The following is a 17487-nucleotide window of genomic DNA, read 5'->3' as shown; positions in this document are numbered from 1 at the left end:
GAGAGGCCTTTGTAATGCAGTGAGTTTCTGTAGCAGTTCATACCCAAGTGTTCCCAAGCTTTTTCTGATATTTAATTTAATTTCAGCCATAATATTCCTCTGTAGTGTCCTGTTTGGTACGTGGGGTGAACTGTGCAGGTGTAGCCACTGGCCGTATATTTATAGCTAGGGCAGACTCCAAGGTTCAGGCAGAGGAGTTGTTCTTGGAGCTGCTGGGCTGAAGAGCACCATCTCTCAGCACCCTGCTACGGACTCGACCTCGCTCTCCTGTCGCAGCCTGTGTGCTCCACGGGCTTGGCAGAGGAGCTGGGGAAAGAGCCGAGTGTTTCTTCCCCATCCCTGCAAAGCCGGGCTGTCTCCCAGGGTCAGGGCACAAACTCGGAAAGTTCAACTCCAGCTTCTTGGCTCTGCCAGCATAAAGCTGCTGCCCCCAGTCCTCCAGCCTCTGTCCTAAGCCGCGTGTCACCCGCAGCTCAGCGCCATCCTGCCAACGCTTCACCCTCATCCCTAAATTATTTTCTCTCCCTGAACCCAAAATAGCCATTTCCCTCCAGCTCTGCCCTACTCTTCCTTCCCTTACGGCGCTGCGAGATCCTGAGCCTGTTCCTCAGCCTTTCAGTGAAGATGGAGGTTATATAAATCCTCACCCCAATCTGAGTCATATAGCAGTACCTTTTGGAAACTGGGGGGGTTGCAGTCGCCTCTCAGCGTAGGCACACTGCTCCCATCAGCGCTAATGGAAGTGACATACATCAGGAGGAGAGGCTGTCCCTTCTGCTGCTGGATTAATGTTCTTTCCAGTGTGTTTGTTCCACCGTACACGCTGATTCCTCTGCGAGGAGACAGTGGAGGCAATTAAAACGTTGTAATTTCTCATGAAGAGAATCCTGCTGAGACATTCAGCCTAATAGGAGCTCCCTCCCGTGTCCAAGAAGGTCTGTAGTGCCAGCGGTTTCTTCTATCCCACTGGAGCAAATTTATCCCAAAGGAAATTAGTATCTCGCTGTCTTCTCAGGAGAAATAATAACGCCTTGAATTCGCGCTCAGACACAGTCACAATGCTTTGCTCGCTCCTCTGCTGTTGGTGTCTTAAGACCTTTCTGGTCTACAGCTCTGGATGTTGATGATCTGGCATAGACCATCTGATGCCCAGACCAGGTGAAACAACAGTAGCATGAGCTTCTGTAGCTTTTTTTTTTTTTTTCTTTTTCTGCCATTTATTTCTCTCTTGGTTCCCATTTTCTGCCCCTTCAAATCGTCTCAGGGTGATTGAAAAATGAAACAAATGATCTGCTTGCCTTAGATAGATGCCATAATGTTGAGCATTGAATTTTAAATGCTGATGGAGGAGAAGGGCTCTGTCATCCTACAGCTTGTTGGGGATGCAGGGTGTGGATGCTGTCTCTGTATTTAGTATTACCGCATTAAACGGAATTAGTGCCAGTTATAAATGTGGCTTTAAGCATTTGTTTTCAATCAGAAATGGGTTGAGACTGTCATCTGACTCCAACCACAACCTTTTGGGTATAGCATAACTAGATAATGGAGGAGGAAAAGCTTCCTACTTTTTATCAGTGTGAAAAGGGACCCAGTATCCCCTTTCTTCTAGCACCAGTAGTTTTTAATCACAAGCCCTCATGTTGCATTGTTTATAACTGCTTATGCCTTGAGGACGAAACACTGTGCAATTCAAGTCGTGTGCCTCTAGCTTCCAGGAGTACGTTTATGGTGTCTTCACGTTCAGCTTTCACGTACAACTTGAAATAGTATTTAAAACTCTTGAAAAAGCCATCAATTTCTGGATAGCCCTTTTGCACACTGTAAGTTCTGTGCAGATCTAATGAAAAGGCAGCATTTTAGTATGCGACAAAGACTTGTTTCAATCATTCTCCAGTGCCTTCATTTGTCAGTGTGGCAGCGACGTTATCGGATGTTCACATTAAATACTGCACTTATTTATTGTGGGTAATGGATGGAGCAGGTTGCCATCTTTCTGATCGCTGCATGGAAAAAGAACTCTACCTTTTCCTCTATTGCTGTCATTCTTTTTCGACAGAAGCAGAGTGCTCTGCTTCCCAAACTGGCTGCTGGACCTTTTGCAGAGGCTCTGCTTCACCTCCCAGGTGCCTTTTCCTGGCATTTCCAGTATGGACGTAGGTGGCTGTGGCACCTGCTGTGCTGAAATCCAGGGAGGAGCTTCCCCAGGATCAGGTAAACAGGCATGGTGTTTGGCCTCGCTGGCAGAGAGCATGCCTTGCTGGAAAAGGGAAGTGACAGGACGATTTGCAGCCTTTTCTACTCAGAGCATCCATCTCCATCTGCTTCGTTTTCCTGGCTCCTCTCCTCTGCTCCACGTAGGACTCAACCAGAGGGAGCTGGCACCGAGGTGATGCCTCTTGGGCTTTTTTTTCTCCCTCCATCCGCCCTGTTGCTGCAGGATATCCTGTGACCCCAGCAAGGTATCAGAAGCTGGTTCAGGTTTTATTGCAGTGATTCAAAGCTCACGTAGGTCAGCCTTGCCTTTCGAGGGCAGCTGCTGTGCAATCGGCCGGTCGATCCTCCTGTCTGGGACGGGGGCACGGGAGAACCAAAGGTTCCAGTTCGTTCGCATGTGCAAAGAGGAGGGAACAGCAAGTACTGGGGCTGGAGGAAGGCTCCCGGTTAGGAATGTCCTCTTCTCACCCTGATTGTTTTAATGCCTTTTGCAGGTGGTGCGAGGAGCTGTGGTCACGGTGCTGTGATCCTTAAGAGTGCAGTTGCAAATCCGACCATCTGCCGAAGGGTGCGGAGCCATCCCCGGGCCTGGGAGGGTGCCTCAGGCTCTTAAATATGTGGGAAGATCCAGCCCCGTGGTATTTCAGGCCTGAAATGCCAGCAATTTAGAAAGCTAAGTGAAGCTGGGAGCGTTGGAGGTCAGGAGAATGCTCTGTGGACGTTATTACCACACTGCTGACCTGTGCTCTGCTCTTTCTTCTTGATCCCTTGGAGACTTGGCTCGATGGACCTTTGCCTTGTCCTCGGAGGTTAAGTACAAATGATCTACGCTTAGCAGCTCGTAATGCGATACTTAGGGAGCAGGAATTCCTCTGGAGAATCTTGCTTTTTAAAGTATCTAAATGAAAACTGAGGTGCCTTAAAAGAAACTCAAGAGCTGAATGCCTGTGTGCTTCGGCACCCAAAGGTACCCGAGGGACTCGAGGTAGGGAACTGCTGCAAGGCACTGCGGGGCTTCTGCAAAGCTGATCTTCTGTCCTTAAGTAATGTGAAAGCTTTTTTGAAACCCCAACCTCCCCGTCCTGCTGAATTCTATAGGAAATTATCCTAATAGCACTGAAAGCAATATTAATGGCTTTCCAATTAGAATATCTGGATAGTTTGTTTATTTTATCGGCCCTCCACGGCGGAAAATCGAAGGTTACTGGGAATCTCACTTCAAGCTTTTCATCAGTGAGCCTTTTTGTCACGAGCAGATACTCCATGAAATACAGATAAAGCTATTTAGAAGAAATATTTTGCCCAAGGAACAATAACAAGGCTTAGAAGGCTTTCTCCTTTCTGGGAGTTCTCTTTAGGGAAACCTTTTCATTTACTGATTGAAAGATGAAATCGGCCCGTAGAGGGAGCAGTGCGGTGTGCATGATTTTCCTCCTGATCTTTGGAGAAACACACTTAGTTAAGCAATCCGTGGAGAGGTTTGGTTTTAAAGGGAAAGGCACGTGGGTGATGGGCTGGAAGGATTAGGGAGCTATCTGTAGGGAAGGAAAGGGAAACTTAAAATCTAGTTCATGATAGCAGCAGAACTGACAGTGTGATATTATGTAGGGGTTTAAGACATGAAATACACTCTGCAAGGACGGAATAAACCATAAAATTCTGCCTTTATGGTAAACCCTGTATAGCTTACAGACATTTTAAAAGTTGATGAAATTTTTAATGCCGTATGAAAAATTAATAGATGTGTTTTAATCAACCTTTTTTTTTATATGGAATCAATTTTGCAGTATTATATGGTCCCATAGATCCATAATTTTCTTACTACCATGACATATAATTTATTAGGTTAATATGCTTATAATCATTTTTAATACACTGTTGTTTAATTCCTGTGGTTATTTATTATGTCTGTAAATGATGAGTTTACTTTGTTATGAACTATAAATGGAAACGTAAGAGGCCATGCAGAAGTACCTGCTGGCTGCACTCTCTTCTGCCCTCTGCCTCCTGCCTGCTCTTCCTCCACACTCGTCCTAGTAGGATCTCTCTCCTGATAGCTTATGTCAATTTTGGGATCCCATTTTCCCGGCTAGAAATCCAAGAATTGAGTAAGAATAGTGTCCCCCCTGCCAGTCGTTCGTAATATTTAGGCTCCAAACTTCCACTGATACCGATTTTATTTTTACTAGGACACGACCCAAGACCTACCATCCACAACCTTCCACTGATTTTCTCTGCAGGTTAAGTTCAAATACAGACAAGGTTCCTGATCCATAGCTAGATGGAGATGCCCCTGCCCTCTTCCAGCCCCCGAATGCTTGATGAGAGCTCAGGCTTGGCTCTGAAGACCTTGATTTCATCCCCAGGTCTGGTCCGAGCAGTCCCTATCCCGGATGCTCTCTGCTTGCTTCGATGGACGTTTGGTAACTGCAGGCTGCTGAAGGCACTGCCCGGTTTGGGCCACGACATATCCAGCAGCTGCATTTCAGTGAGTAGCAGGGCTCTGCCTTAGCCACAGCTCCAGCTGGGCCGCTGAGATCCCGGGGGATCACTGATCCTCTTCCCTCTATCCTGTGTGCTTGCTGGCGGACGCGTGCCTCTGTCAGCAGCAAGGCATCGTGCAGAGAGCTAAAGGGCTGTAGGGTGCTCACAGAGAGCCATTTGTAGGACTGTCACGGTGGGAATAAGCTAAGGAGACATTGTCTAGGACAAAAAACCTTCTTCATCCAGCACTTAAGACCATACATGCATGTGTGTGTGCAGGAAACCAGGAACTGCCATTATACATCCCCCAACACCACCTGTCTGTGGCTGCACGTTCTCAATTTCTTGGTGAAAACCAGGAGATGCAGACCTGGTGGGGGATCCCCTCGTGATAGGAACGATTTCAGGGTGGCAGTGGGCTCAGCACCACGTGGCCTGGGCTCCGTGGCTACACCCTGAGGCTTCCTTCTTGTGCCTGACTCCCAGAGGGAGCTGCACAGACCGTTAATCTGATTTGGGAGGAAATAGATGGAGGAGGCACCCAAGTGGCTTCTGTCTGGAGTGGGGAGGAAATTGAACATGAAATTGCAGGGAATTGATTGAGGGAATTGCACCTACAATTCAAGCTACCGAAGGAATCCTGCTTAATGCTTCGTGCCTAATGTAGGCACACCAACCTCAGGCGGTTCCCAGCGGGATCTGTAACTCTTAGAAAACCCGGGCTAATTACAGATATTGAAGACCTTCACGTAAAAATCAAGTTGACAGTTCTCCTGAAACGCTTGGATGTCGCACAGACGACGTCAGTAAAAGCAGTTCTCCTAAAAACCTCACACCACCCTGTAACGGAGTGCTCGGACTTTCGGGGTCTGCATTTTTTTTTTTTTAATAAATGTGATTTTGATTTATTTTTTTTTGCCAAAATGAGATTTACCTTAGGCAACACAAATTTCAGAACAAAAGGTTTAAAAAAAAACAAACAGCTAGCCACTCTTGTGTTTATTCCAATTGGAAACCAAATAAAACACATAGTCATTGGTATTTCAGAACTACCTTTAAAGTCCGTATTTTGTCCATTTTAATGGGTTTATCAGGAAATATCTGATTGTGTGTTTTCCTGAAGAGGAATGTTTTTCTGAACTGACTCCAAAGGGATGTTCCAGGGTTGTTAGCTGTCATTTTTCAGCAGCATGAAATCCACTGAAATTGTTTATACCAGCTATATCTGCCTAATGTACCTAATCAATCTATCTCTAAGGTGAAGCAGTATGCTTCGCTAATTGTAAAGCTGTGATAGTATGTCTTGCTTATTTTTACTCTAAATTATGTTAGGGTTTTAAATGAACTCTGAATTTGATTTATCAACATCTATGGTGTTAATTCAGCAATGAAGTCATGGTGTTCTGTTACTAAATATTAGCACTAATGAGAAAGCATAGCTTCCATATTTTGTAACGCTGAGTTTCCACTACATATGGACAACTTCTGAATTTGTGTGTAATTTAATCATGTAATCACTAACTAGGCAAGTATTTACACGTAATTCGGTTTACCTGGGTTATAGAATACCAGCAAATCTGAAACCGGATAATGTTTAACTGCCCGAAAATATTCATGCTTCGTTTTTTGTTTTTTTAGAAATGTGTCTAATGCAAGGCAGTGGTGGTTGTCCTGTTCCATTTTCCATCAGGATGAATACAGCTTGTCCTTAGGTTTTAAAATGGAGTGTTCTTCCTCATTGGGAACACGAGCAGCAGAACTGAAGACCTAAACAGGGTAAGGACAAGGTACTCAGGCTGAGACAGCTGAAATGGTCTGGCACGACGCTTCCATCACCGTGCTCCAGCTTTTAGGCTCTTGCCAGTTACGTGCCTGAGGGTCCTGTGGCAGTTAGTGCCCTCACGCCGTTCTGCTCTCAGGGAAAAAAATAAAGGGAGCTCCCTGCCACCACAGACCTCTTCCAGAAACTCTGCTGAGATTGTCAGCCCGCCCTTATATTACGGGTCTGTCCTTTTGGTGATAATGCCGGTCCTATGAGTCATTCAGACATCCATGGCCATTCTTGTTTCTCAAGAAAGATTTTCCTTCTTTTCCCTTCTCTGCGGGATAATGAATGGTTGGAGATCTTTCTTCAAAACCAAGCTGAAAGGAAAAACTCGTAATATTTCCAACATGAAATAGATCTGTTCTGAAAAGCTGTGTTTCCAAAATTTGATTTAACAGTTTACCAGGAAATTATTTCAACCTGGGACTGCTAGTGATTAGATCTTGCAGAACTGCAAGTGATTCTGTGTGAGACAGAGCGTTAATCTCTGTCTGATCCTCAACTAGTCTTCCCTGCAGTAAGTCTGGTGCTGTGAGACAAGAAAATACTTAAGCAGGAGTTGCAGTCACCAAGAAGAACTTGGTATTGTGTTAAATTCTCTTGGTGTTACTTGATGTAAGGTGTCTTAGCTTCAAGTTCATAGCAGGGCTGAATTTCAGGTTGTCTCAAGCCTCCCGGTGCGAGGCAGTGCAAGCAATTAGGGGTGAATGAGGGCGTTTAACATGCTATGAAAGGTGGTAGGGAAAATATTTTAGAAATAAGGTCACTTGGTATTATTCATTTAGGACCCAAGCCAATATTCTTTAAAGCTCCTCAAGTTCAGTGGATATTTAGCTATGGTTTCATCTTTGCTCATGTACTTTTTAAGTTCCAGAATAAGGATTTTTATTGCTGTTTTGTTTAAAAATCTAGGTACTAATGACTCCATCCATGTGAAGCAGAACTTGAAACCGAACTCTTATAATTGAAATTTTTAAAGTGAACTTTCTTGCGTATTAAACATCCGAATTTTAGAGAGTAAGTTAGTTACCTCCCAGTATTTCTGATGCAAGTAACTAAAGCTGCTGATAAAAATCAGTGTGGCGTTTAAAAGTAAAAAATGCCTGAACTGAAATGTGGGTACATGTTGAAACAACTTGGTGTTTAACTGAACGTCATTGTTGAATGTCAAGGGAAAACTGGACAGGGAATGTTGAGAAATATCTTGAATGCAGATGTGGGATTTCACTGAGTCTCAGGTAAACTGAAGTTAGTCCGGCTTGTTTTGAAGGGAGTTGTTATTTGGCAGCAACGCTCTTGAGCCATTAACCTCTCCAATGTCAATTCAGCTTCAAAAGGGAAGATTTACATTCCTGAATTTCCACCACTAAATCTTTTATCTTGCTCCTGTAGCTGGGGGTTTATGCAAATTTTACTTGTAATAGAACATTTGTTTCAAGTGCGTGGCTCCTACGATGCAATGTTTATTACATTTCCAGGGAAGATCTGCAGAGGTGCAGGCTTCAGAAGTTAATGCGAGCTAACTAATCCAGCCCATTAGCCGAAAACCCTTGCTGAACACTTGAAGTGCTTATAAAGCTTGGTGTTTAATAGAGTCGGTGCTTTCTTTGGAGAAGAGATTCATTCATTCATCAACTTAATCAACTGTGTGCAGCGCTGTGGAGGCCGTACGCTCCCTTATGGCAAGGCGTTAGAGCAGAGGATGGCATCCTGCTTGCTTTTAGCCCACGTACGGCACCTCTGTGTCCAGCACGTGTGCTTCAGTGACTTTGGAGCGCATCCCTTTGTTAGTCATAGAATGGTTTGGGTTGGATGGAAACCTAAAGATCACAAAAAAAAAAAAAACACAAATTTAAAGAGCTTTTTAGCACAAATGGTTGCGGCGAGTGGCGCGGAGGAGACAGCAAAGGGCACCGTGCCAGAGCATCCCGGTTCTGTTCCTGCCTCCACCTTTGGTTTGCTGGCAGGTAAATTCTCACCCTTCCTCCCCTTTTCCCCCCAGTGAAAACTGTGTCTTCCAGGGAAGAGGCCGTAAGATAGTGATGGCAGAATCCCAGGGTCTGCGTTTACTTTGGGGGAGGTTATTGGTAACCTGTTCGGTGTTCTTCCTTCTGGTCATCTGCTTTTTATTTCCTCTCTCGGAGGCCGTAGCAGCTAAAAGGCCCCAGCTTAGGTCAGAGCAGGCTTGCTTCAGTCCCTGCACAAACACCCTTGCCTCAAAGACCTCCAGTCTCCAAGGGCGAGCAGGGGCAGGACATCATCTTCTCATTTTCCAGCTCATAAAATGGCTTGTCGAAGGTCGTATCTCTTGGCATCTCAGGCACTAGTTCTGTAGCAATAATGAAGCAAAATAAAAGTTACTTTAGAACCTGGAGAAAAATATTTTTAAAATTAATTTTCAGCAACTTAGATGCTTTTAAAATATTATTTTTTTTTTGAATGAAAAGCAGAACAGCTTTGCAAATGATGTCCTTGGTGTTTTTCCATCCTTTTTACTTACATCTGAATGAGTGGCGGTGCATCTGCCCACCTCTGCAATAGTTTGTGTAGTCGCAGCCGTGTCCTGAAAAAGCTTTTGTGAGCCCGGTGTTCATGCGCTGCTGTTTCATTGTAAGTGAGAACTGATCATGACAATCGTGTCTTTCTGGAAGCAGTGTCGGGGAAGGAAAGCAGGCTGGGTTCTGGGGCCTCAGCCCTCTGGGGCTTTCCCTTTGAGCAGGAAGGTTCCTGGGCTTCCCACCTCGATTCGAGAGGCATCCCAAAAACTTTCTTCATTTACTCCTCACTGGAGGTAGCTCAAGGATGATGCTTCTGGCAGGTTTTTGACATGATTCTCTTAAATTCCCTTGATGAGATCTAGGACCTAAAAGAGGGAGAAAAAGATCAGTAGAAGGGCCATGCCTGAGAACAGGGAGGTGCACATCCATAGCTGGGCTTCCTTCGTCTTGAAACACTTTCTCCAGATAAACCTGCAACCCTAAGCTCAAGAATAGCCTGATACACCTAATTATTATTTTTTTACACTAATAAAGACTATCCACCTTTCCTACACATATGAGGCACACCAACCTCTATTAACGTGACCTCAGACATACACAAAGCTGACTTTTTAAGTGAAAACAATTGAGAGGTTCTCTTCAACCAACCCGGCTGGAAAGGAAACGAGTTTATCCACCGTTCAGGGATGCTGTTGAGATCCTGATCCCTCTGACTCCTGTTTGGAGAAGGGGAGAAAACAAGGAAACAGCGCTGCACGCAGGACTCAGGTGGTTAATGTACTGTGTATTATTGCTGTAAAGCCAAGACCTCAATCTCTCAACTCTCCAGAACACAAACAGTCCTTGGCTTTTATAGAACCATAAAGAGCTGCCTTAAAGGCTGAGGACAAATTCCAGCCCTGATACAAATTGGCACAGATATTACTGTATCCAAAGGGAGGTAAGAGTTTCTTGCACTAGGGCTGAATTTGATCCACAAGTGAATACAGTTGTCCCATCAAATTCTGCCGAGCAGCTTGTCTTCTGCATGCTTGCCATTCAACTGTCACGTAAAATGACGTTTTCAGCTGAGCTCCAGCTAGTGGAAGAGTTTTGGAAGCTCTCCAGCGTTCTGCAGAGAAATGGGGGGAGGATTCTTGCTGCTTATCAGATCCAAATGCAAGAGGAACTCTCGCCCTGCAGAACTTATAATTGTTCTTAATGCCTTTTGCTTTTTTTGTACCTGTTTGAATGATGTGCACCTTGCAATGAACATTTGTGATAAATTAGTGCTGTAGTCTTCGCTTAAAGTTCAGCGTGGAAAATAAAGAGGCATTTGTTACAAGATTGAATTATATGTAGGCAACCTCCTGCTATAATGAGCTCAGGTTTTCTAGCTGTGTTAGAATAAACTCTTGCCTGTATCTCCTGCAGTGTGTGATTTTTTTTCCTAAGAGCACATTTCCTTCTACGCGATCAGCTCATCTCTTGCAGATGATAAAATTATCTGCAAAGATTTGTGTCTAATGTGCCATAAATCATACTTACTTGTAGGATTAACATTTGCAAACATAGGACGTTTATGAAAAATAGGAAAGGGGGGGGGAATTTGGAATTTTTGTATTTACATTAGAAAAAATAAAATCAGGATAGTTCTTGTAGACTTTTCCAGTACATTTTTACAAGGTGTGGATCTGCTCAGCTCCAGCAAGCGTCCATAAAGGCTCTTTGAGGCTCTTGGTGAGGTTGGTAAGATAAGAAACCCACAAAATCATGACCTTGGGCAAGCTGCTTTGTCGTAGGAGGAATAAACGTGTGGTCCAGCAGTGCTGAAAGCTGGAATCGTAGAATACCCTGGGATGGATGGGACCCACAGGGATCTGTGAGTCCAACTTGCAGGTCCTCATAGGACCACCCAAAAATGAGACCATGTGTCTGAGAGCATTGTCCAAAGGATTCTTAAACTCTGGCAGGCTCGGGGCCATGACTGCTGCCCTAGGGAGGCTGCCCAGTGCCCAGCCACCCTCCTCGTGAAGAACCTTTTCCTGACATCCAGCTGTGGCACCTTCATGCCGTTAACACCAGCTACACGTGCTGGCAGTCAACATTTCGAGTCCTTTGACATGCTCACGCTGGGCTGGCTTTTGCAGAAATGCTCAGCCCCTTTCTAGGCACTGGAAGAAGGGCTGGTTTTTAAAGGTTTGTCTTACCAGCAGCTTCCAGTTTACCCTTCCTAGCCAGGTGGTGCATTGCGTAGGCTTTCAGCAGATGTAACATCCGTGCACAAGTGGGGACCCACCAACTAAGACAAATTTAAGTAGTCCTGTTGAAGAGAGAACTGCAGGTGCTGCATACAACCTAGAAGCATCAAAGGTTTGTCTTCCTGTGAGGGTGTTTGAGGCTGCGCTGCGATACGAGCTGAAGAAATGCATGGCTAAATGCACTGCTGACACGTTTCTCTTTCTCGGTCTCTTCTCTCGTGCAGGTTCCTCACCACATGAAGACTTTACCCTATTACAGTTACGACCAACCAGTGATCGGATACTGCCAAGCCCACAAGCCTCTCCATGTAAATAAGGGGTACGACACCATGTCCCGGGAGCAGGCTGAGACGACCAACCTGGAACTCAGTCGAGACCACAGCTTCATAGCTACGATCGCGCGTTCGGCTGCTCCAGCCATTTACATTGAGAGAATACCAAACTAATGACGGAGGCGACTTCTTCAGGGGGCGGAGTGGGGAGTTCTTTTGAGGGACCTTTCATCTCAGAAGAGACCAGGGCAAGAAGCTAAAATCTACCATTCCAGTTACAAATGTTCCAACACAGACAAAGGGAAGGGGATAAAGCAAACTCCGCAGACTGTGGAAATGCTGTCGTGCAGTACACACTGAGAACTTCAGGATTTTCTTTGCTTTAAACTTTCAAACAAATTCCTCAATGTAAATATTAAAGAGAGATTGTCGAGTTCTTATTAAAAAAAAAATAGATTTCACTCTAGCTACATAAAGGGATGGATTAAGAGTTTTGTTTGTATATTTGATTTTTCTACATTGCACGGTTCCAGGGAAGGAGAACCACAGGTAAAAAATAAAGGGGCTGGGAAGGGCAAGGGGTTGGGTGGGATGGGTCAGCCATGATTCCTTATTAAGTGTTTATTACTCTTCAAAGATCTGTTTAATATTTTTGTTCTTTTTAAACAAATGAAAGATATATATTTTCTTTTTTCTTTTCTTTCCTTTTTTTTTTTTTTTTTTTAGTGGTCAAGCGCTAGTATTTCAAACCAGACATGGGCATTAAAGCTTATGTTGAACCAAAAGGACATTGGCAATTGATGCAGCAGAAACAAAGACACTTGGGTGCATGTACATTTAAGAGACAGGCTGTACACTATGGAGGGTGCTTTTGATTTTTACTATCTTCATTGTGCTTCATTGTTGACACTATAATTACTTTTCGGGCTCTAAAAAAAGGGGAAAACATGCAAATGGTGTATCGACTCTCATATTTACAGTCCAGCGGTGCCGTAAGCAAAATTAATGGACATTTGGGAACCAAAATGGAAGTGATGTGCTTGAAGTGGATCAGAAGGAAAATCTTTAAAAGCAAGAGTGTTTTGGTGAAACTCACTGGCTGACACAATTTCTAAAACACAGGAGAATGTGTAACATCGTTTTTTGTTTTTTTAATTAATTATTATGATCAGTTAGTTTTTGTGTAGTTTTTATCAATAAAATGACAACAACAACAAAAAAAAAGTGGTGGAAAAAAAATAAACATATTATTTTGTGGTTGGGACACCACAGCCAAGCTACTGTTTGAATGATTTCTCTGGTTGTGTGACACGGTGACTCAGTGGCCTAAGGGAACAACGCTCGGTCCTGTTTCACCTCTTCTTACAGCTAAAGGAATTGTTTGAGGTTTGGAAAAGTTGAGTCCAAAGAAGCTCAATGTATTGGGCCTGTCTAAAAAAAGGTTTTGAGGTGATTTTATAAAAACACGTATATGATCCTGCAGGAGGGGAAAAAGGAGTGGGACAAGCCTTCTGGTTTTACTAAACGTTTTTTCTTCTTGTATCAGAAGGCAGGTTTTTCAGATACAAACCCTGTGGTGAAGCTACATTAGAAGATAATGCTTTTAAGTGGAGGGTGAATAATACAACAATGGGCATTAGAATTCCTTGATTGTTTCAGGTACTTTTTGGGGATATACACTCGGCCACAAGGTAAGGGTTTGATGCATGAATTTCTGGAAGTGCTGATGCTTGTATCACGTTCACAACTTGATATTGTCTTCTGCATTTCTCACCTGAAAAACTTATGTATTTTTCTCTGAAAGGAAAGGAAGAATATGTATGGATGTATGCATTCTGTATGCTAGGCAGCTTGCAGGGAAACATGGACGTGCAAAGTCAACTGGCTGCATCGAAGGTAATGTATTTAGAATTAAGTGTTAGACAGGAAATGAAAAGAAAATGGAGTGAAAGGCTAGGTGATGAGTTTACAACCAGCTGCATTAGACATTGTGATATCTGTCAGCTTTAGCACTGCTACAGACAGGGCAAAAGACGCTTGAAACACTAGGCTTCTTCAAATTGAGTTTAAAACATTGACCCACAGCCTATTAAGCTGAAAATGGAAGCGCCTGCTCTCTCTCCCATTGATTCCTGTGGGCTCTGGATCAGCAGTAGAATACATTTCAGTGAGCATCAAAAGCCTAGTGGCATTCCCATGCTCCTAGGAGATGAGAACGGTAGTGGTTTTGTTACAAGGGTCGTCACTGCGAGCACAGGCTCCTGGTTGAATTCATGCCTTTCTGCCTGTAAATGTTTTCTGCTGTTTAAAAACTGATGCCAGTTTGGGCAAGAAGCTTACAACTTTCTTTGGTGTTCTTGATGATTTAGGAGGTCATGTTCTAAGAATGTGTTGGAAGCATAAAGCTATGCCTTACCTAAGTGCTAAAGGTCACAAAGAGCTGAGTGTTCATGCGGTGGGTTGCTTTGGATCAAAGCACGATGTCATGGCAGCATGTACCGACCTACCTGAACTAGTGTTAATTAGGTGGTTGTAGTGATCAAACTAAAAGGGCTCTATACAAACCTATCTGGGACTCAAGATGTAACAGAAATTGTGTCTACCGTGGCTGCAATTACAACCGAAGAAATTTGATAAAACCTAGGTTTGAAAAAAGCCAGAATTGTAACATGTTCGGCTCTAGTCTTTTTTTACGGGTTTCATATTTGTTTTTTGTTTTTCAAGTGTCAGTTCCTGGAATCATGATTATATTACACCTTCAGCTTAAAAATATGCCTGCACTCTTCTTAGGGAAGGTCTTTCCACTCCTCTTCATCCAGTTGTTTGGAGGGAAGTGGCTGTGCTCTGAAAGGGAGGATGGAACAGCTCACCAGATACCCAGGTAAGGCCCAAGAAATAATAATCTTTTGTGGTATCCCTAATGATTCCTCTCCTAGCAAGCACCAAGTAGTCTTACTGAAGAGATCTCGTTACCGAATGTTTGCTTATGATGGCATCTTTATGGTCATTGCGCTGTGTCTGAGCGCTGAGAGTCGCAGAGCTCCCAAAGAAAGCTGCAGGCTTGCTGCAAGAGCTCACGGCTGTGCAATATCCAGGCAAGCTAGAAAAAAAAAAATCAGCCTGACCTTCAGACCAAAGCTGTTGAACTTTGTGCTTTGCAAAAGACAACAACTGATGCGACCAAATAACAGGTTCTGGAAGGCTTTGGGAAAAAATTGACTGCTACCTGTCTCTCCTGCTAATAATTGCCTTGCAAATGTCAGTAGGGCACTGAAATTACACCGTGCTGGTAATGCTGTGGGTAGGAGCTGCAACCAAGGAAGAAGAGCCTATAAAAGCAATCTGCTGTTTGGAACTATTTCCAAGGCTGGCAATATTTGCCCTGAGATTTAGAAATCTTTTTGAATAAGCTGCTGTTTCCCATAATGAATTGGAAATGTTCTGAAGATTGATACACACAATTTTGTCGTGACTCCCTATTGGAAAAAGTCCCTGAAGGAATTTGCCACGTTGTATGTGGGAAATCTAGTGCTTTTATACATATTTTTAAGCATCATGATGGTTTGAGTTTCTAAAGTATTAGAGTGAAGGGAATTATTTTTTAGGAGGTTCCAGCAATTGGATTCCTTTAAATTCAGTTTTTTAAACCTATACAGAGGAGAAGGGGGTTGATAAGGCCATAGGTCGGTCAAGCTGGAATCTTGCCTTTAATTTAGAAAAAGAAATGACCTGTCTGATATTATTGCCCACACACAAGCATTGGAATGCCTTCCACATAGCAGTGATAGCAATAAAGAAGTCTTAGACAGACTTTGTGGAGTTTGGGCTTGTTAGAGGAGAGGTTTTAATCTCGCTCCCCAGAAATTGCAGATTTCCAGGTGTTCCCCAGTACTCTACGAGAGCAGCAAATGTTCTTCCTGATCACCATAGAGTTCTGCTCATCACTGGAAAGATGAAATTTGATTATCCTTACTGTAGCAAGTGTAATTAACAAATAAGAATAACCCAACCATTTCTTTAAAACTCCAGCCACCCTAATGCCGTACAGGTAAAAAAGTTAAAATAGAAATACAGAGAGGACAAATGCAAAATGAGGAAAGCCACAAACACAGCACTTTTGTCACCAAGGTCTGGGGTCACTGGTGGAGTTGCAGAAGCAAATGTTCCCTCATTTGCTTCTAGTGCAGTTATTTCACTGGTGCTTAATGCCCATTGTTTGCTTTGATGCCCTGGTGGCTGGCATTTTAATAATATGTAGGCAGGTTAGAGTAAATTAGTCTACAGAAAAGAATTATATCAGTCATTACTGGAGTCAGGGGATACATTACACCTTTGTCATTACTGTGCTAAGACACATTCTAGTGAGGCAAAAATAAAACTACGTTCGAGGCAGGCAGATCCCAGGTTTCTCTCCCACAATGTCAGAGCCAAGCAGCCCCCCAGTGCTAACTCAGCGCTTCGGAGGTCTTCAATGAACTGCAGAGATGGGTGTGAACATGATCTGCTCGCTTCAAAGACACGGTGAGCTTCAGTGACGTGATACATCGCCCTAGGCAATTATTTAGGCAACTTTAAAAATCAAGCAAGCTACATACTTATTAATTTCTTATTTTTGTTGCGTGATTGATCTACAGGTAAGACAAGCTTTCTGAAGTAGGTACAAATAAGCTGTTAAATGCATTCTTGCTTCTCTAAGTAATTTTTGTATTTTTTTTTCCTCTAGGAAGTATCCAAAATTGGGCAGAAAAGGAAGAGAGTCATTCCAAACTCAGTAGTAGCTGAACCATTGTGCATCTGCAAGGCAGCCTTGAGTAAGTGAGGAGTTACTGCCTCTCACGGAGGCAAGATGCAGATGATCAGCTGCCAGCTGGCCAGGTAGTAGGTCTTATTCCTGTTGCATTCCTGTGGACACTATGGAGAGAACAACTGGCCTTGCCCTTGGTGAAGCAATGGCTTTTAAGACAGCTCATAGCATCAGTGGCTGCAGGAGCTCCAGGGGGGCTGCTGCCTTAACCATGTGGGGTCAGGCGATGCTGACTCTGTTACTGCTTTGCCACATGACCTTGAGAATACCAATTTCCTTTTTTTTTTTTTTTCCTTCCTCTTCCTAGATGTTAGCATGTCTCATTTCAATCAAAGGCTTTTCGGTGCGGAGCCTGCCTCTCATGCCCAGCGTTTTGCACTAGTGCAGCCATGTTCTCAATGACAATTTCTGGTGCAACTGAAACAGAAATAAATAATAAAGCCTGAAAATCCCTTCATGTCTTCCCCCCTTCCCTGCCAGCGATACCCCCCAGTGATATTTTGCGTATTTAAAAGGCAAGCAAAATCAATGTGATAACGTAAAAACTATGGTTGCTCGTGACTTTCAATCAGCACTTCGGACTCCCCAGTGATCTGAAGCACTCTTATTTGCTAAAAGTGTGTTCTCAGAACAGCAGGAACTAGAGGATCTTGATAGGCTGATGAAGCAGGAAAAAGAAAGCATTTTCTTCCAAAGTCCTCTTGGGATTTAGAGTTGAAACAGAAGGCAGCTATCATAAGCAGCAGTGGTAGCGTTTTACTGGGAAAGAAAAAAAAAAAAAAACATACCCCAATAGTTTAGAACAAAATAGATTTTATGTCACCATCTTGTGACTTGCTTGTTTATTCAGGCTGAATTTTCAGGGAAAGATAGGACTTGACTGCATATGGACATTTTTTTTATTAAAAGCAAGAAGACTGGGCAAATTAAATCACAGAACAGCAGGAAAATTTGGGATGGAAAGGTCCTCTGGAGGTCATCTGGGTCAGCCTCCTGGTGAACACAGGTAACTTCCAAATTACATCTGTTTGCTCACAGCCTTCCTTTTCTGGCTGCCTGGCACCTTACTTGAGAATTTCCCAACGTTTTAGTGACCTGTTTGAGTTCATAGTGGTGTTTATCCTGCACGTGACCCAGTGCTGGATGCAGG

The 17487-nt window shown here is 43.6% G+C and overlaps 1 protein-coding gene across 15 annotated transcripts in view; it reads left to right on the top strand.

Annotated features, from left to right (window-relative positions):
• Positions 1 to 12809, top strand: part of LRRTM4 (leucine rich repeat transmembrane neuronal 4) — a 328498-nt gene extending 315689 nt beyond the window's left edge. For 8 of the 15 annotated variants that reach the window (XM_083812037.1, XM_083812039.1, XM_083812040.1 and 5 more), the window contains one exon: positions 11486 to 12020. In XM_083812037.1, coding sequence (XP_083668163.1) covers positions 11486 to 11707 — 222 coding nt within the window. In that variant the 3' untranslated portion in view covers positions 11708 to 12020. Of the gene's footprint in view, positions 1 to 4580; positions 4703 to 6336; positions 6475 to 11485 lie in introns of all 15 variants that reach the window. The other 7 variants (XM_083812043.1, XM_083812034.1, XR_014575517.1 and 4 more) reach the window with 6 other exon arrangements.
• The last annotated feature ends 4678 nt before the right edge of the window (positions 12810 to 17487 follow it).

Source organism: Anser anser (genome assembly GCF_964211835.1).
Source record: "Anser anser genome assembly, chromosome: 26".
Classification (NCBI taxonomy): Eukaryota; Metazoa; Chordata; class Aves; order Anseriformes; family Anatidae; genus Anser; species Anser anser.
The sequence above is the reverse complement of the archived record's forward strand: the minus strand, read 5'-3'. Positions and strand labels throughout refer to the sequence as shown.